A 21,731-nucleotide genomic window follows, 5' to 3' on the forward strand; every position below is an offset into this window, starting at 1 on the left:
GGATGAAAGGTCTGACTCAGAATTGGTTTAGTAATTTGACAATTATGTTATTTTAATGATATAAAACATGATATTAGGTTTATAATAAAATCAATTCTTTTTAAGTAAATTTGGAGTTTTTTTTTTTGGTTTTCTCAAATGTTCCCCAAGTTTCTCAGAAACAATTTCAGCTGGAAGGACCAAAATTTCACTGGGGCGAAGTCATAGTATAACTAAAAGAATCCCCATAGACTTTAACTGAACAAAGTTTTCAATTTTTGGCCACCACAATGTAATGAAGTTACACACTCTGCGTTGCTGTTTAAAAATTAAGATCACTCTTAATAAGAGACCCTTTATTAAAATTCTGTTAAGTCGATTCTGAGAGCTTTTAAATTCGATGGCAGAAATCACTTGGCAGTTCGCTTTGTGCTCTAAAAACATTCAGTCGTCAGAAGTGCATCATCTTATTTAAGAGAGGAAAGATCTTATTAAGACTCAGCAAACGGCGCATTGTAAACATTTTTTGTTAACTTCGTCAGCATTAGGAGACATGATTCTTTTAGCGAACTTATTTCAAGTTATCTGCGCATTTAGTTTTCTAAAAGTTCTAAATTACAAAACTACTCAAAAAACTGAATCGTGCTCAAAAACTTACCAAAAATCAGGAGGTAATTTAGTTGACTCTAAGAATGAGAAAGGAATCCTGAATCTTTAAAAGATCTGCGACAAGGAAGGGAAACATTGACAATTACGTTATTACTTTGCAACATCGTTAACTCAGCACAACTTTTAAAAATAAATTTTTGATTTGAAATACAGCAACATAAATAATAAAATTAGCTCGATTCTTATTTTCTAACATGGCGTCAATATACAATTTACATCAAGCAAAATAATATAAAACGAACTGAGTTAACCAAAAAAAAGGTACAAAAAATGTTTACATTTTAGTTAAAAAAAAAAAAAAAACAACCGGGAAACACAGCAACAGAATCGTCATTAGAGAGGTATACAAACATTTTAACTCAAGGACGTTAAAAATTTTCAAAATGTCAAAAATGAATATAATTACAAAATTAAAAAACGCTCTAAAAATAGGATATAACAAACAAAACATGTTTTAAACCTTTCGTATGTCTATTGATCATAAATTTCTTGAAATCTTCTTAAAACAAACTTATAATATTCAAAGCGACGACAACTGACATCTTCATTACGTCAAAAGAAAGTCTGAAGAAATCTATAATAATCTACTTTCGAATGTCAGCAGCACAAAGTAAAACAAGAAGAATTAAGTAGTTAACATATTTTTCTTTAGGCAGCATTTTGAAGCAGTTTTAATCCACTCTCGCTTGAGAAAGTTAACGAAGACACTTGAATCCATCGACATGGTCTTGATGAATACTAGCGGGAAGAAATGGAACTTCGAAAGTTACTGAAGGGATTATCATCAGACTTCTTTTTAGATCCTGATTCAAATGCTTGGTGCGATTGATGAGCTACATATTGATAGTTATTTTAATAATAATTTTTTTATATTGAAAAATATTATATTAACATGAAAAAGGAAATTTTACAAATAATAAATGAAGGTCTCTCCTTTATTTATTAGGAGGGAGAAAAAAGATAACTAACCCTTGTAAAAAGCCCCAGTTGAATCAAACCCTGGTGCAATTTCTGACAATCTTGCTAACACCTAAAAGGTATAAAACAAAAAGTTTATTAAATTGTAATTGAATTCATAACCAAATTTCTTCTACAAAATAAATTTTTTTCTATAATTATATAATAAAAGTAGAGGTTACCTTAGCTGATCCAACTGCAGCACTATTATCATTCCATATTTGTAGAATATCATCCCGATCACGAACACTAACGCTTGCACCAACGATGCAATCACCTGGAAAAGAGCAATTAATTAAAACACCATCTTGCTTTAAAAATTTGTTTTGCTTACTCTCTTCTATAAATAATTACCTTTCCCAACATAATCTGTAAACTGCTCACCAATAAGAGCCAAAATAAGTTCTTTCCACACCATAGCCTACATATAAACAAAAATATGACAAAGGGAGCCAGCAACCATAAAGGAGAAACAAAAAAGAGCAAAATGTTTCGAAGATCAGAAAAAAGAATGTTCAATCATATAACAAAGTGTATTTGAATCAGGACTGAAATTTAGCTTATCACATTAATTACCGTTTTGACTTTAGGACATCTCATCTTCCAGTAACCTCCTTTAACATTTTCAGCATCTTCCCTGTTAATATATTAATTGTATGGAAACAATAAATTTTAGTGAGGAAAAAAACTTCTGAAAAACGAATTAATTTTCGCCAAATTAAATACTCCATAATAAAAACTTATTATGGAGTATTTAATTTGGCGAAAATAAAGACTCTAAAAAGTCTAGATTATTATCCAGACTTTTCTCTTTTTAAAAGTAAGTTTATAACACATGCACACAAATACAAAGTGTGCAGAAAAACATAAAAGTTAACAAAATAGCAATTAACATGTATTCATTTTAAAATCAACCATTTAAAATTTTTTCTTTTTTTTTTCTTTTATAGCAAGTTTGGTCTCAGGGGTTCAAGAAATGCCAATTGAGGAACAAGAGTACAAGGAGAAGGTAAATCAACTTACCACCCTTTTTAAATTGGACTAAGACTGCCATACAGGATTTGGAAGAACTTTTGAAGAGAAGATGAAGCTTATTTCTGCCATAAATTAATATAAGGTTTTATGAAATATTTTTTTAATATAAGTCTAAATTTATTTTTTATTATTTTTTTTTTTTTAATAAAATGCAAATCAAAAAATACACTGATTAGAAAAATATTCCCTAGTTATCTTATAACCAGCACATAGTGCTGAGCATCTGAGTCCCATCATTCTAGAATTTCATGTTTAAACTTTAAATTCAAAATTTATTTTAAACTGTCATATTTGAAAGAACTTTTTTTTTCACAAAATGGTTCTTTAGAATTTTCAGGCCCTTAGAAACAGCCTTTCTGATGCTGAACGTTTGAAAACCGTTGAGAAACATTTCATGAACAGTTTGACATTTTACTGCAGATTATGCTTAATGTTATGTCTGAATGTCTCATTAAAAAAAGTAGGAACTGCTTCAAAGCTATACAATTTAATTATCAAATGAAACACTGAACATAGTGATTATTGACAGGATCCTTTAAGCAAGTTTGGTTTTAAAATAAACAGTTCTTCCAGAAGATTTAAATCGAGTCCCTACTTTCTGTATTAGATAATAATTGTTTCACGGTAGGGAGGGAGGAAGGAAGGGAGGAAGGGAGGATGGGAGGAAGGGAGGAAGGGAGGAAGAGAGGAAGGGAGGGGGCTTGCTTTTTTTTAAAATTTATTACTTAAGATAACAAATATCAGCATTTATTTATATCACTGGGAGATAATACACTACAAATATTTTTTTAAATGACTATGGAGGAAAACTTATTTTTTAAAATATTTTTACCACAAAGGTCTCCTTTCATCTCTCATCAAATGGTAGCTTCCCCATCCAATACTTCCTACTGGTGGAATATGATTATAGACACTCCAGAATCCCTAATATTAAATGAAAATCAAAATAAAGATTTTTTTAAAGAAGTGCCTATTATTATTTTACATAGATATCATAGCATAGATTACACAAAAGTTTCTCAAATATGATTTGAATCATTTTGCAACAAGAAATAAAACTTTTTGTCTGATAGCTAACTTAGAAAGCTGCTGGTTACAAATTTAAAATCTTCATGTACATAAATGCGTTTCAGTCAAGGTGTAAATTGATATATCTAAATAAAATATTTACGCAAAATATTTGAGAACTATATAAACTCGTCACTGAGAAAATCAATTATAAATTTATAAACATAAAAAGGTATTCAATAATTTAATAACATAGAAAGTAACAATAAACATAACAATAAACATAGAAAGGTATTCAATAATTATAAACTAAGCTTGTCAATAAAAAAATAATCGTGATTGGTTAAAAATTCTAAGACAGCTAAAATAAAAAACAAAAAAAACAAGTTTTTTAAAATATGATTGATATTTGGATTATAGGTGAATTATTTGTGCTCTTGCAGAATTTGCCGTTCACAAGTTTCAAAAATTGAATATTAAAGTGTGTTTCAAAGACAAAGTTAATCTATAAAAATCTCAACCTCATGGAATTCCATCTCATTTGGTAGAGGAGCATTAAATGAACTAATTACTTGTGTTCAATCTCTCTAAGAATTAGTACATATATACATTAGAGATATAACTTTTTAAACTTTTTTAAAATGTTACATTTCCTATATCATAAATTGATAATTTTTTTTTACCTAAAAACAATAAAAATATACCCAGCTCCATTAGATTTTCAAAAAAAGTCAAAACTAGTTATTGCCATAGAGAACAATTATATTATTGCTACCTCTTAGCATCATTATTAATACTGCTGCGTTTTAGAAATTGTAGCCATGGTAACATAGTGATTTTATATAATGCAGCAAGCTTTGGAACTTTGTAAGTAGTTCTAGATTTGTGTAGAACAACCTGGAATTAGAAATGTGTAAATTATTCTAGAACTACTGATTGAGACAATATAAGTGATTTCTGCACTAATTTTTGTGGTTGTTGTCAAATGACCAATTGATAAGGTTAGGAAAGTGATATAGAGACAGAGATAGCCTTTTATTTGGGAGTGAAAAAATTATTAAGCGGATATTATTTAGTGATTATTAAATAATGTTACTGGACTTACACACATCCAATACTGAAATAGGTTAAAATATATACATTGAACAATTTAAATAAAATACATATAACATTGAAAGCAATCAGTATATATTTATTTACTTTTGATTTTTAGCACTAATATAACTTTATAGACAATGTCGCACAAGAAAAGTCTTAGCACTGTAGAGAAAAACAAAAACATTTGGGCCAAACATTTGATGAAATTTCTGCAATTGCGTAAAAGAAGTGGCGCTGTGCCTTCACAAGAATTTTCACTCAAAGAAAAATTCAGAATACCACTCAAAAAAGAAAGTAGTTGGGCAATACTAGTTTCTTGGAGCTGAAATCAAAGGACGAAAGAAAAGAACAAAAAACATTTCTAAAGAAGTTCAAAGTTTATGGAAGAATAAATTAAATTTTCCTCATGTATCCAATCAAGTAATATAACCATAAATTTCATGTGTGTTAATAACTTACGATGAATGTGTTAAACGAGGGAAATATGATGCATTAAACAAACTGTTTGATATCAGAAAAGGTAACGGAGTATGGTTGTCAGCTGAAAATAAACAACTCCATTATCTACAAGTAGAAAGTAGAGGAAAAATTAGTTATGCCACCTGTAAAGAGCCAGGCAATTCATCCTTCAAAGAGAAGAAAATTACCTGATAAACCATCTACATCAGTATCATACAATCTCTCATCTAACTATAGAAATAAAGAGTTGGATAAGTCCAAAGTTATAGAAAGTAAATATGAAAATGATGATGATGACAAATATACTTGCCAAACAAAAAGGAAACATAGCAAGAGTAAAGTTGCTGTGAACTTAGTGATATCAACAAGAATATCAACAAGAAAAGCTGCCAGAATTTGCAGGGAACTGATACTTAATAGTTTTAACATTCCAACACCCAGTCAAATCAGAGTTTATAAGTCAGTATTTAAGGAAGCTTCTAAACTGAAGAAAGAGATGATGAAAAAATTTAAACACTGAACATTGGTCTCAAAAATTTTGATGGAAAGCACCTTAATGAAAATGAATATCAAGCTGTAGTATTGAAAAATGAAAGAACAGAAGTGAAATTAGCTGCACTGTGCTTAAAAGATGGAAAGGTAGAAACTATTACTGATGGAATTTTGACAATTCTTGAGGAATAATATTTATGGAGTGCTGTGAAGATGATAGTGGCTGACACAACCAGTGTTAACACTGGTAAAATAAATGGTGTTTTTGTAAGACCTAAGCAAACATTTTCAGCAAAGGGGTTTGACAAACTGTTGTTTATTTCTTACCAGCATCACATGCTTAATAGGATTCTGCATATGGTGATGGATGAGGAAATTGGAGGAGGCAAAAAGTCTTCAAAAATTGAGTATCCTTTTGTACCTCAGTTAATGAACAATTATGAGAAATTGCAAGCAAAATTTGTCAGGCTGGAGAGATGACATGTGACATTCTTGTATTATCTAACACTTGTGTTCAAATTCTATGAAGGAAAAGGACATTTTCCACTTGTTAACCTTCAAAAAACTCTTAACATAAGTAATGCATATTGGAATTTAAGAGCTATCCTTGCCATTTATGCTTTTGTTCTCATACATAAAATGTGGCCAACATTACAGAAAATCTGCATATTTATTTCATATGACTAGGAAAAATATTAGTTTGCTGATCAATTTTGCAACAAGGCAGACTACAGTAACTTGTCACAAATACTGAAACCTTACAAGAAAGGGTTACAGGTGTTGGAAAATAACTGGAAACATGAACCATCAGCACTGAAGATACCAAGAAGCAATCAGCGTGCTGAACGTGCAATAAAAGTGATGCAGGAACTATATTTAGTGTGCAGAGAAAAAGACAAATTGCAGTCTAGATTTATTTTAAGTAATAGACAGTGACGTACTGATGTACATTAATCATAAGTATAGATAATACGAAGCATATGTTATACGCTAGTAACTGTAATAGTTAGTGACTAGACATGTCGTAATTATTTAACAATGTTTATTGGTAAAATATAACATGCAATTTTATATTTTGATTTGGGGGTGAACTTTTTTCATAAGATATTGAAATAACTATTTGTTTCTTTAGTTTTGAGTAATTATCAAACTGACATACAGGACTGACATAAAATTTATCTGACTGACATACACATTCATCAAACTGACATCAAACTGACATACAGGAACATCAGGTTGTAAAAAAGTTATATCCCTAATATACATATAGCTGATAAGTAATCGATAGTAAACATTATTATTGCTGATTAATTGAAACGGATTAAATTGATACCTCTAGAACAATGATGATACCTCTAGAACAAATTAAATTGCTCAAATTTCTTATTTACTAATTTTTATAACCAAAACTTCAGGAATTTATACATTTAAAATCTTCAAAACGCACTGAGCTAACCAAAATCATTTTCTTTAACAAATGCTTTGTTGTATATTTCATTACTTCATGAGAATATAAAGTTACAGTTAATAAAAAATATCAATTAAAAAAAAAAAAAAAAAAAAGCATTAACGTGACTCTTTCTACATACAAAAAAATCAAATAAAATTATCAACTGAAATATTATAGCAAACCTGGACAGTTCTCACAGTGTAAATCTTTTTCAGGTTTGCTTCATACTCAGCTGCTGATAAACCTCTTTCATATCTTTAAGAAAACATAAAATAAACATACATATTTTGAATATATAGATATGTATATTAGAAAAAAATTGATGTTCAAACCAATTTTTTGGTATTATAGAATGTGTTTAAATGCTAAGCATTTCTGGCTAAAGTTTTATTTTTAAGTTTAAATAAGTTAAAGAATTTTTAATATCTATAAAAATATTATGTCAAAAAGTCCACTTTGCACAGAAAAATATTATAAAATCCAACATTACCAGCATTCTTGCAAGGTAAAAGCAAATTATAATTTGGAATAAATTGATGCAAAAGAAAGTACTTATAAAGAAAAACTCTTAAAAAACTCTAATACTCTGAATAACACTTCACTTGCATTTCGTTAACTTATCACAAAAAAAAAGTTAGCAAAAAAGTGAGGTGACCCCCTAAAGCAAGGTTTCCTGTACAATTTTACTCTGATATTAAAGTGGGGAATATCTTACAAAGATTTACCTCTTTGTAAGATATCCCCCACTACTCCCTTTTGATATATCCACAACCCTTGTATGAAATATTTGAAGATAACGATTCTGTATTCATCATAATTATATCTCAATAGAATGATTTATTAAAATTTTCCACAAAACCATTTGCTATTTTAATTATCTAGACAGTGTAAATTGTGTGATTTTGCTTAACCAACAATACACCATAAATAGTTTAGAAAATAACAGGAGCAGAATTTACATGTAAAATTTCAATTCATGGTAAGATAAAAGAATACAGAGTGCATTACAAGAGTTTTATCAACAAAGAAATTATTTTTCATCAATTCAATTGATGGTTCTCTGAAAGAAGTTTTTGCAAGTTTAATAAAGTTGTTTAGTACCTATATTTATCTAACCTATAGGGACAAACAAAAAAAACACAGTTAAAAAAAAATATATATATACCAAAACACACAGCAATAAAAAGCAATATTCTTGCTAAGAATTCTTAAAATGCCACACTCTTATTAAAAATTAAGAATTCTTAATAAAATTAGCAATTTAAGAATTTCCTTTTTACCACGATTTTTTTCTGTCTTTGAATATCAAATACAATTTCTATCCAATATGCCTCTGAGGATTATTTTGTCTGTCAAAAAATTACAAGATATGAGAGACTTGGTATCATTCTTCAATCAAAAGAAACAATGTCATTGTGATATTAAGAGCTCCAATTTCATTGTGATATTAAGAGCTCCAATTTCAGTTTTCCAATTTCATTGTGATATTAAGAGCTCCAATTTCAGATAGCTGTAAATTTACTCAAGCAAAAGTAATTAAGATTCTTCTTGTGAACTCTTCAAGTAAAATTCAATTGGCCTTAAGAGTTAGCCCTACCATTAAATTTAGAGAAAATAGTTACAATATATTAATATTGGATGAAGGGAGTTGCAGCAAAATCACACCAGATTTCTTGCAAAAACTTTATAAAACATGGCAACAGCAATACTTGGCAACCAGTTAGAAAAGATTGTTCCTGGTTTCAGAAACAATCTTTTCTAGCTGGGTGCCAAGTATTGAAGGGGAGGCAGAATGGATGCAAGATATAAATTCATTAGATAGGGGAACCTGTTGTACCTTTGACCACGTTGTACCTTTAGTCACTCTGTCATATTGGCCGACTATTATCATTTTGCAAAAAATTGAAGTGCCATTTGAAATATTAGTCCATGACAATTCTTTTTACCTTAAAATATCATGGTTGGGGAAGATTGTGTTGATCCACAAGAAATTATTAGTTTTAGCTCTTAAAAAGTAAATATTTATGTTTATCTTATTTTGATAACAAAACTGTCATAAATAATGGTTTGGCTAATGTATATTACTTACATTAACCAACATCTTTTTTTTATTATGGAAAAGTTTAAATAATTATTTCTAACCCTAAATGGGGTTTGAGATGATAATTGTTGAAGAAACCCATCTCGTGTACCTTTGACCAGCGTAGGACGTTGTACCTTTGACTGGTTTGTACTGCGCTTTAATTTTTTGCGTACTTAAAGAGGACACTTTTATGAAATTTTTCATCAAATTTAACAGACAGCTGTGCTCTTGCAAGTAAAAATCAGCGAAAGGCGTACTATTACTTTCTTGCTGGTATTTTAAAAGTTTTAAATATAATATAAGTGATAAAATGATATTAACAAATTATATTTTTATATATTTCTATATCTTATGCATTGTTTTATTTAATTTATTGATAAATAAGAGTAAATTTTACACTTGACACACAATCCATTATTGGAATGTATATTTTTATGTACTTATAATGCTTGATAATCAGTTTTAATAATTAAGTTAGTTGGCAGCTGTAGCAACTTGATAATTAAGTTGATTATATAGTTGTACTTGATTTCTGTACAGCAATAAGGAAGTAAGAGCAAATAAATATATAATCATTTCTGTTAATATGTTTTAATCTTAAAATGCCAAGGAGTAAGGTTGGTGTTTTTCGTAAGAAGATTTGCGAGAAGGATATGTTTGATGCAGTGAATTTTGTTCTTCAACAAAAAATGAGTCTAAGTAAAGCAGCAAGACATTGCAACATTAAAAAATCAACTTTGATATATCAGTTAAAGCAGTTTAAAAAATATGGAAGAACCCAGTATTTTTATTTACATAAGAAACCAAAAAAAGTATTCTCAACAAAAGAAGAATTAATTTTGGTAAAATACTTGGCAGATGCTGCAAATATGCATTATGGGCTCACATTAAAGCAAATCAGATTCTTTGCATATGAGTATGCTTTAGCAAACCATAAAAAAATTGAAGCTTCATGGAAAAAGAATAAATGTGCTGGTGAACAATGGCTACGAGATTTACGGAAAAGATATAATGATAAGTTATCCCTACATAAACTGCAGCCAACAAGTCTTGGTAGATCTTCTGCATTCAATAAAGAAACTGTAAGAATTGTGTTTAAAAATTATAGAACGTTATCATTTTGAGCCATCAAACATTTGGAATTGTGATGAAACAGGAATTACCACAGTTCATGTACCACCAAAAATCCTAGCCCCAAAGGGCAAAAAGCAAATAGGAAGTATGACTAGTGCAGAACGAGGCAATAATGTAACAATGATTGCAGCCATTAATGCTACTGGAAGTAGCATTCCACCATTACTTGTAATTCTGCGTGCAAAATTTAAGGACTTCATGTTGAATGGTGCTCCTCCTGGAAGTGTAGGAGCAGCTAATAAATCTGGATGGTCAAATGAAGTCATTTTTCTGCAATTTCTTGAGCATTTTATTAGTAATGTACGATCTTCGGTAGAAAAACCAGTTCTTTTATTAATGGATAACCATGAAAGTCATGTTAACATTTCTATTATTGAATTAGCTAAAAGATCGGGCATAATTTTAATGACATTTCATCCTCACACAACCCACAAAATGCAACCCCTTGATCGTGGTGTTTTTGGTCCATTTAAAATATTTTATAATAATGCCATGAATAATTGGATGATATCACCAGGAAATGCTGGTAAACCAGTTACAATTTATGATATATCTTACCTTGTTGGTCAAGCTTATCCTCATGTTTTTGTACCGAATAATATTGTTAACAGTTTTAAATGTACTGGGTTTTTTCCCTTTAATGAAAATATTTTTACTGAAATTGACTTCTTAGCTGCAACTGTTACTGATAGGCCAATAGTGGATACTGAAACTTGCATTTCTAATGATAGCAATGAGGTTGAAACCACTTCTGGCAATTTACCATCAACATTGGAAATTGTTTCACCTGAAATAATAAGACCTCACCCAAAAGCCAAATTAAGAAAGGCAGTTATTTCAAAAAGGCGTAAGGGAAAATCACGCATTTTAACTGATACACCTGAAATGAAAGTTATTTTACATTCAAAATCTAATAATGAACAATGTCAAAAACCATTTTCAAGACATAAAATCCACGGCAAAACAGATTATTTTTAATCAACATTCTGACACAAGTTTAAATAATGAAAGTTTTGATGAAATTGATTTTGGAATAAATATACTTGACAATGAATCAAAAAATAGTGAAATTGTTTCAGGAAATTTCTTACTTGTCAAGTTAAGCGGAAAAGAAATACTCTAGACATTATGTCGCAGAAGCTATTAAAGTTGTTGATTTAGTTTACAAAGTTAAGTATCTTTAGAAATCAGGGGTCGATAAATTTTTACGAGAAGATGGCAATATTTATGATGTAGAACTTGAAGATATTATAATGAAAGTTCCATCACCAAGTGTTGGTCATGGATCATCTAGACGTCAGTATCTTATGTTTGATGTTGATCTGACATCTTTTACTGTACAGTAATGTTATTTAATATAATATATTTTAATTTCGTATTTTTCATTGTCTGCATTAAAAGATTTCCTCTAAAAGGCATTATGGTCAAATCTAAATGAATCTGACAACTAAAAATAGTTTTGGTTGGGTTTTAAGAGGTTTCTAAGTTAAAAACCTATTTAGGGGATATTAATCTACTTAGGGCCAGATTTTTTGTATGATCATATCATACAAAAAACTTCCTATTGATATCGACATAATTACTTAAAATATAAAACTCCGCCAAGTAAAAGGGTTTTAAAATCGGTAACCTTAGGTACAATGAGTTCATTTCTAATTGTACCTAGGCCACCAGCTAGTATTGCAAGTTATAGAAATATATTTTTAACTTAATTAAAAGCAAATATATTTTTAACTTAATTAAAAGCATTTTGTACAATTCAATCACATTTGAAGTTTCCAATCTTAACCCTAACCGTCCCATGTAAATAGCATCCAGCTCAAAAAAATGTGACTAAATCGAAATAATATTGATAAGTGATGTCATTTTCTTTTATTTACTACAAAAAAACAAAATCATAAGGATTATGACCGTAGATGTTACTTTAAAACACGGCCCTAAGTACAAGGACAATGAATGGCCCTTTGTACAAGACTAGATACAAAACAAGATCTATCAAAAAATCCAAACCAAGGGAGACTTATGTAATGCTGCAGTTAGTAGTTATTTTTCAAAGCAAAATTAATAAATTGAATTACAACGAAACGTTTTACTTGGGATTGTAATATAAAAGCGACAAGAAACAAAATTTTACTTTAGACTATCAAAAAATGTTTTTTGGTTATAACTTGCTGCGGCAATGTCTTTAATTTCTTACAAAATGGTTTTATGTAAGCTTTTATTGACATGTGCACGGTTATCATGGAATCCAATATTGCCCACCTAGCTGACCCAAGAATGCCACTTATATGGGGTGATAGTGTACACATCCCAGGGTCACCTGGTGCAAATTTTAAAATCTTTTAGGTACGTCTGCGGGAAAAAAGTGAATTTGAAGTTACAAAAATGGAAAAAATTTACCTTCTTTTTTGACATAGCAAAACCGCTATAAAATCCATACTATTAATCATAGACCAATAAAATTTGGTGGCAATGTAGCCTATGCCAATACCAAGATTTGAGTAAAAGTTTATCCCAATCCCTGCAGTATAACAAAATTTATGGTAGTTTTAGTGTTGATTTTTTGTTAATTTTTTCACTTCCAGTGCAAAACTTTACTAATTACTGCCTATTACAAGCCCCCAGGCCATAATGTGGCTAACACATGTGCTCTAGTTGAATATACCAACAATATTGTAAAATAAGGATTTTGATGTTCTTACCAAAATTTTTGGTTTCGGGGGTCAAAACTGTTGTTCTTCAATGAGCCCTATTTACACCATATGGACCTTTTTCTATATAAAACATTATATGACAGTACTATTAGTGCCCCATAAGCTTTCTTTTAACTAAACTACTACCTTAGAAGTTAGTTGAGACATTTTAACAGATTTTTTGATAAAAGTTGTAAAAAATCTTGACATTTTTTACTCTAGTAAAATTGCGCTTATTCTACACATGGATTTAGCCCTGAGGATTTGTGAGCAAAGCAAAGAAATGTGTTGAAAACCTTTTGCATGTGATTTTTAACTGGTCAACATGTATTGTGTGTTGAAAAACCCATTTCATACATAAAATCACCTAAAAATGCCTAGAATTTCCTTTGTGTTTTGTTTTCAAAATCATTATCAAATGTACAAGTTGTAAAGTTCAATAAATTTACACTAACAGTGAATTAATTTCTAAAATTTATTCAACTCTATTCTTTTGTTGTGATATCTTCACGCTCTTTAACTTATTTGACATGACATTTAAAGCACTGGTCAGCTAACTATTCTCAAAATGAACATTTTTTCTACTCTATCATAAGATATGCTTAAATTCAGTTTCAAAGTTTTAAGTGTTTTAATTTTAGTCTTGGTCCATTTTTGCTTTTACAATGATTAGAAAAATAAAAGGGTTTTGCATAAGAAGAATTAACAATATCAACCCATCATCACTTGAATAAGAGCGTACATGATTGATTTTAATTTTGCTTTGATTTTGTACGCTGTGACGTACATATCGTAAAAAGTTAAAATCATAACATGACTTTGTTTTTGTGGCACTGAACTGAAACGTTTGCAGAAATATCCAAAATTATTAAACCTTTCACTTAAAAATCGTTGTTTGTGGTAAAAAATTTTGTTTTTCATTTTTTATAATATACAAATTGTTAGGCTGAAGTAATTGGATTGATATAGGTAAATATGTAGCTCTACATATAGCAATATGTTATTTATTTGAAATACACCTACCTCAATGTGACGTATATGTTATTGTATTAAATTCACATTATCAAAGATGGCAGGATTCTAAAGATTATCATTATCTTGAACTCCAATCAAAATAAATCCAGGCATCTCTTATGATGACATTACAGAGAATCCTATAGTAATGTTAATAATGGCATAGCATTGCCAGAATTCTTAATGTTTGTCTATCATATTCTTCAATTTCATATTATAGCTCAATTTGTTTAGGTACACAGCTACAATCCACTGACTCTTTAAGATGCCAAATCAGGCAAGAAACCATGAGCAGAACAGAAAGTGTGTCTGCATGCTCTGCCTTCAAAAATGTGGCCGACAGATGACTGCTTTTCAGGCTGAACGAGTTTGTCGTATTTACCAGACAAATCTTGATGGGTGTGACTCTTGTGTGCCTCAAGGTCTTTGTGAATCATGCAGAACTGCCTTAAGACGAAAAGAGGAAGGAAAGGATGTTGCTTTGCCAAAGTTGTTTGATTTCAAATCTATCCGAGTCAGAGCTAAAACACGCAGTCATGTGTGTGACTGCTTGATTTGCAAAATTGGACAGTCTAGGTTCCCAGAAAAAGCTGAACCTAATGAAAAAATGAAAGTGAATCAAATACCAGCTGTGAGATACAGTACCTGCCTCAGCCCATTAGGTAAGGGGTTACCACATCATTGTTCTCAGTTAAAGTTCAGGAAAAATATACAAAAATTGGCTTCATTAGATCCCAAAGCTGCAGAACAGATAGCATCCAATGTGATTGAAAATAAGGTAGCATCTCCAAAAGCCACATTTCGTTTAGCAAAAGTATCTGGGGGTCATCCACTCCCTGTTACTCCAGGTACAATGTCAGCAAAAATTAGTTATAATATTATAACTTTGTAAGTGATTAATTATAAAATGATTGTTTTTGTAATTTTTGTTTGCTGGAGGTAATAAATGCAAATTTTCTATAGGGTTAAGTGCAGCAAGATCACATTCTGCCACATCAACATTGACAACCCAAGACCTCATCAATGTACAAATTAACACTGGCCTCTCCAACAATGGGATCAAAAAGTTAGTGAAAACTGTTCATCAGTCATCAGACAAGAAGATGGTTGAGCCCAACTTTTATGCCAATTTTCAAATGGCTGGTCAACAACTGAAGGAGTTTTTTACTTTTACAGACTTAAAAACCACAGATTCCAAAGGTTGTGACACAACCTATGTTATTGTTCATTGCAAAGATTTGTCTGTTCTGGTTAGTCAAGTCATTCAATCAAGAAAAACTTCAGGTGGCTACTTTGTCAAATTAGGCATTGATGGAGGCAAAGGTTTCCTCAAGTTTTGTGTCAGTGTTATTGAGAGTTCCATAGAACAAGATAAATCGAACTCACGACCTCAAAATCAACTTTTGAGTTCCAGAGCGGCAAAAGCAACAAGTGTGAAAAGACAAATTCTTGTAGCAGTCTCTGAAGATTTGCCAGAAACTCATTCTAATATTCAAAAGGTCTGGTCACTCATCAATGCAGATGCTCTGAAATTGATTATTGCATGTGACATGAAAGTTGCCAACATTATTTGTGGACTTCAAACACACTCAAGCATGCACCCTTGTTGTTGGTGTGATATTGACTCAAAGAACCTTACTTGCAGAGGCAGTTTAAGAACACTTGGCTCAGTCAAAAGAAATCTCAAGTCTTTTGAAAAATCGGGTGGAGTGTTGGCCAAGGCCAAAATGTTTTGCAATGTTGTTCACAAGTCAATTATCAATGGACCTAAAGATACACTGATTCTAGACATCATTCCACCAATGGAGTTACACCTTCTTTTGGGCACAGTCAATCAGCTCTTCAAAATTCTCAAAACTGTGTGGTCTGATGCTGAAAAGTGGCCAGCCATGCTTCACATTCAACAAAGCCCGTATCATGGCGGACACTTTGAAGGCAATGAATGCAGAAAGTTGTTGAAAAATATTGATGTTTTACAAGATCTTGCTCAAGAAACTTCCAACACCCAAATTCTTGCTGTCATTGAAGCTTTCAAAAAGTTTAATTTGGTTGTGGATTCATGCTTTGGAAATGTACTAGAAAAGGATTTTTCTGTCAAGATTGATCAATTTAAAGCTGCATATTTGGCAATCCAACTTGGAAGCATCACGCCCAAAATCCACACAGTATTCCATCACATCAAGGACTTTGTACACATAAAACAATTGCCCTTAGGACAATTCAGTGAACAGGCTGTTGAGACTGCACATCAAGATTTTCAACAGCATTGGTCAAGATACAAAAGAGATAAAACCCACCCTGAATACAAAGGAAGGCTGTTCAGTTGTCTTGTGGATTTGAATAGTAAACATCTTTAGAAAATAATGAAAAGTTTTCATCCGTTCAGCTTCATTTTAATGGATTAATTTTACTTGTTAAAAGAGAATTTAAGCTCATAAGTAACTCATTATAATGAATTATGGTTAATTTCAAATAAAGTATTTAAAACTTGTCCCAATCTTATGACAAAGTTTAGTGCGGTTTGAGAATAGTTAGCTAACCAGTGCTTTAAATGTCATGTCAAATAAGTTAAAGAGCGTGAAGATATCACAACAAAAGAATAGAGTTGAATAAATTTTAGAAATTAATTCACTGTTAGTGTAAATTTATTGAACTTTACAACTTGTACATTTGATAATGATTTTGAAAACAAAACACAAAGGAAATTCTAGGCATTTTTAGGTGATTTTATGTATGAAATGGGTTTTTCAACACACAATACATGTTGACCAGTTAAAAATCACATGCAAAAGGTTTTCAACACATTTCTTTGCTTTGCTCACAAATCCTCAGGGCTAAATCCATGTGTAGAATAAGCGCAATTTTACTAGAGTAAAAAATGTCAAGATTTTTTACAACTTTTATCAAAAAATCTGTTAAAATGTCTCAACTAACTTCTAAGGTAGTAGTTTAGTTAAAAGAAAGCTTATGGGGCACTAATAGTACTGTCATATAATGTTTTATATAGAAAAAGGTCCATATGGTGTAAATAGGGCTCATTGAAGAACAACAGTTTTGACCCCCGAAACCAAAAATTTTGGTAAGAACATCAAAATCCTTATTTTACAATATTGTTGGTATATTCAACTAGAGCACATGTGTTAGCCACATTATGGCCTGGGGGCTTGTAATAGGCAGTAATTAGTAAAGTTTTGCACTGGAAGTGAAAAAATTAACAAAAAATCAACACTAAAACTACCATAAATTTTGTTATACTGCAGGGATTGGGATAAACTTTTACTCAAATCTTGGTATTGGCATAGGCTACATTGCCACCAAATTTTATTGGTCTATGATTAATAGTATGGATTTTATAGCGGTTTTGCTATGTCAAAAAAGAAGGTAAATTTTTTCCATTTTTGTAACTTCAAATTCACTTTTTTCCCGCAGACGTACCTAAAAGATTTTAGAATTTGCACCAGGTGACCCTGGGATGTGTACACTATCACCCCATATAAGTGGCATTCTTGGGTCAGCTAGGTGGGCAATATTGGATTTCATGATAACCGTGATGTGGTTGGCTAGAAATTTCTTTGTAACATATAGCAAAGCTGTAATATGTCATGATTACTTATTAAAAGTCCAAATATTCATGAGAATTTGTTAATAACACTACGGTCAAAGGAACAACACGCCTCGGTCAAAGGTACAACGTACATGTTGTACCATTGACTATTTCAGTACTTTTTTAAAAACGCTCAAAAATGATATTTTTTGGTTGAATGAGAAAAAAGTCAAAAGTATAATTTTTGCGCAAAATATAAGAGAATAACATAAACTTTGAATGGTATAAATTGATTCAACCGTGGAGCAAAAAAACGCCTGGAAACAAAAAGTGGTCAGAGGTACAACAGGTTCCCCTATGTAAAGGTTTAGGATTTTCAGCATCAAAAAATTAATTTCAATTGTCTACTCAAGAACAACTTTTCTGGATACTAATACTTTGATGGATTGACAGTTGTAAATGATACTGTGAAGAGGATTTGAATTGATTTAAGATTTTACACGTCTGTGCCAAAATGAGGACTTGAAACAATCATTTCTCAATTCTGTAGCAGACCACAGAAAAAAACATTCTACAAAAACAAATGAAGAACTTTCCAAAATAGGCAAAACGCAATAAAAGCTACCAGCTTTATACTAGATATTATTGATTACACAGAATATATTAGAAATCAACTACATTTTACAGAAATTCAAATATGTAAATATTTGGCTTCAATGAGTGAAACCTATAAAAAATCTTTGGAACTCTGCAAAATGTAGAATAAAAAAAGATTTTTGGCAAAACCTAAATATCAGTGAACTGAACTAATATTTGTGCTAAAATATTTACAAAGAACAATCACAGCATATGCAAACCAACACCTTTTTACTTTTTATCAATGTATATGCAAATAAGAGTGTACATATTAATATATATGTGCATTAGGGTGATGACTTTTTTCCTCTTTTGTTATATTCAAATGACCATGGAACCATTAGATGTGGTTTTATTCAGATGTAATAAAATATAACTATCTAGTATCTTTGGTAAAAAAGAAGAGAGTTATATTATAAATCAAACAAAAGATGTAATCAAATAAAGACTGAAAATATACTTTTGAAAGATAAAGTGATTAATGATACACCAACAGAAGAAATTGCAAATACTTTAGAATCTCAAAGTGATGGTGATTACAATTTCCCATTTAAAGATATACAGATAACCCATTTTAAAAATTTTCGCATTTACATCCTTTTCATTATGTAAAGGTGCTTATCTATTACTTCTGACAATATATAAGCCAAACACCACTGTTATCACGCATTTATTTGTTTAAAAGTGTTTAAAAATATTTAACATTAAAGACTACTGAAGTCTTCAAACATAAAATTCCATTTATCTCAAAAGTAGAAAAAGTGAACAACTGTGGATCTTCCTTTGCGGTCTTCATATAAAATAAGAAAAAAAAGCAAAATAATCAACCTACTGTTGCTTCAAAAATTGAATCTAAGCAAACATTTTTTTCGGTATTTACATTATAAATAATTTTTGATTTTAATTTCTTTCAGTTATGGGGGAAAATTTAACAAAATCAAAATAGAATATTACATAATTTTGAGGTTTACATAAAACCTCATCTTAGTAAGACATAAAGGTTTAAAAAAATTATCCTAAATACATATTAATCTGTATGTAACATTATTTTTTCTTTTTTCATTTGTAAATGTTAACAAATGATTCGGAGCTTTACATTATCTGAATTGATTTAAATAGAAATCAAAAGCCACTAGGAAGTTGAATTCACCACTGAAAAGTTTAGTATATAGATCATCAAATAACTAGAACTGTTTATGTAAAAAAAAATCTATATCTTTATCTATTTATCTATCTATTTATAAACATATATATATATATATATATATATATATATATATATATATATATATATATATATATATATGTATGTATGTATATACACACACACACATAATATCATATAGTTATAAGAGAGCAACAAAAATTATAACCCTTTCTCTTACCTACCTGTCATACCACATTGTCCAAGGAGTTTTCAAAGGAATACCAAGTTTTTCAGTGTCTTCTAGTGACACCACTGAGGAAGGAGAAAGTTTTGGGGTCGATATTAAATGCAAATCATCGCATTGCGTTGCTGAAGTACTCCCTGCCCCAGGTATTCCAATAGACTTGCTTGCTATTTTACCAAGATCAGCTGCCATATCTTAGTTTTGGAGCAAGTAGCGATTTTGAAGAAGAGAACTGGTACATATAAACAGTCGAAAAGAAACCAGCCTATAAAATTTTAGGCGATAATTACCCGATCTAGACTGATTGAGATTCACTCAACCCTGGAATTAAGTTGCTTGTGAGTTTACGTTTTTTACACTTAAATGTTTTAAATGTGTAGCTGCTATTTTAAGAGGATTATATATGGAGGATTGTTTTTTTAAATCAGTTTATTGATTGAAAAAAGGTTTATCAGGATATTCTCTCCGTAGCTATTGCATCAAAATGAATGAAACGGAATTAGATTGTTGAAAACAGAGTGTTGAACTTGAAGGTGACGTAAACGAGTGGTGTATATGGGTTGCTGGTGTCGCAAACTATGCATAATTATATTTAATTAGTTGGCTTATTATCAAAATGTTCGCGATAACGTTATTCAATTCCTCCGCATTAGAAGCCAATTTCGGGTTAGCATCATGAGTAAACTCTCTGTATAATTGCTTAAAGCAAATTTTTTTGATTAAATGATCATTTTTGGTTATTTATCACTATCAGTAACATGGCAATTGAAAATATAAAAGAGCATGTTACGTAACAGTAGGCAATAGAAAAGTTATGCTGATTTTATGAATGTTATAAAAAAACAAAAAAAAAAAAAAAACTAGCTATGTAAAAAAAAAGTAAATAAATAAAAAACCCCGGGAAATCCTTTTTTAATATCATCCTAATATTGCTACTTGATACATTCTGAATACAAATTTTTCAATTGATCAGCTAAAATCATTGAAGTCATTTTTTGATCATTTTAAATTGTGGCATGTAGGAGGAGGCGGGTGAAATACTTGTTACCTTTGAAGTGTATTTTTAATGTTTTTTTATGCAATTAGGTGAATGATGAATAAAGCTTGCATCAGAATTAAATCATAAATCTTATAATTTATTTTATTAAAAATCCATAAAAAATACAAGGGAAATTTATTTTATTACAATATGTAACAAATTTTAACTTTTTTCATATTCCTGAGTACAAAGTATGCCATTTTAACCCCTTATGCCTAAAATAAACAGCGAGCTTTTAAAGAAACAGGCATAGTTTGCGAATTAAAAATACTGTGAAGTTGTTTTATCCTGAGAATGGCTCCAACATAACTAGACATTTCGAGCAGGAAGTCCTTAGATGCTAAGAGAAGGTTTTTAAATAGAACTCAATTTTGTAATTCGCTATTTGTAGAGTAGATTATATTTGAGTCTAAGATATGGAATATTTATTGTATTGCAATACAATTTAGAGAAAGACAGATATTAGGTATAAATATATGTATTTTTCATAAGTTAGCATATTGTCAGTATTTGGTTTGAGAATTTATTATTAAGGTTTACAATAATTAAAGTGTTAGAATTCTACGAGTCTACCAAAACACGAAACACGAATAAAATAGGACATAGTTACTGATTCACACCGAATTGATCCTCAAAAAAAAAAAAAAAAAAAAAAAAATACAGTCACGCTCACATAAAGAAACATTGAGAAAAAAGCAACATAAATAAAAGTACCACTCTCACAATATCGAAGAAATACTGAAAAGCTGAGAATATTTAAAATTCGCCCGAAAAAAATTTAGGCGACTTACTTAAATATTTATGAAAAGATGTGTTGTGTTTTCTTAAACTGCCGTAAACTGATACTTTGAGCCTCTCGAACTAACAGTTTATGGGTTAAGTCTTCTTAAAATGCTATAACAACTGTTTGAGTGACATCAAAGTCGAGAAACTGTCATTTCAAATTATTTAAGAATTTGTTTAAAGAGATTATTTGTGTTTGATTGTAATAAAGAGAGATTTGCAAAAACTCGTTTTACAATAAATGAGCATGTGTCACCATGAAAACCG

General features: G+C 30.3%; 1 protein-coding gene across 1 annotated transcript; it reads right to left on the bottom strand.

Annotated features, from left to right (window-relative positions):
* Window positions 1-738: 738 nt before the first annotated feature.
* LOC145194977 (eukaryotic translation initiation factor 4E type 3-like) lies at window positions 739-21,547 on the bottom strand. The gene is made up of 9 exons (XM_090095326.1): window positions 21,473-21,547; window positions 19,641-19,907; window positions 7,330-7,402; window positions 3,473-3,564; window positions 2,182-2,242; window positions 1,960-2,026; window positions 1,788-1,882; window positions 1,618-1,678; window positions 739-1,481 (listed from the first exon to the last, which is right to left on the bottom strand). Exons 2-9 carry the CDS (start codon window positions 19,832-19,834, stop codon window positions 1,387-1,389), a joined length of 738 nt encoding a protein of 245 aa, XP_089951452.1. The 5' UTR covers window positions 19,835-19,907; window positions 21,473-21,547; the 3' UTR covers window positions 739-1,386.
* Window positions 21,548-21,731: the final 184 nt, after the last annotated feature.

The sequence above is a fragment of the Hydra viridissima genome, unplaced genomic scaffold (assembly GCF_058129835.1).
Source record: "Hydra viridissima isolate aposymbiotic clone 2 unplaced genomic scaffold, HvirCarnegie_v1 scaffold_8, whole genome shotgun sequence".
NCBI lineage: Eukaryota > Metazoa > Cnidaria > Hydrozoa > Anthoathecata > Hydridae > Hydra > Hydra viridissima.

What these genes read in the sequence shown, in the direction of transcription:
- LOC145194977 (XM_090095326.1), bottom strand. Translation starts at nt 19,834, where the DNA reads ATGGCAGCTGATCTTGGTAAAATAGCAAGCAAGTCTATTGGAATACCT. An exon ending in GATGTCCTAAAGTCAAAACG is followed by an intron (nt 2,027 to 2,181) that starts GTAATTAATGTG and finishes GTTTATATGTAG; the next exon opens with GCTATGGTGTGGAAAGAACT. An exon ending in AACTGGGGCTTTTTACAAGG is followed by an intron (nt 1,482 to 1,617) that starts GTTAGTTATCTT and finishes ATCAATATGTAG; the next exon opens with CTCATCAATCGCACCAAGCA.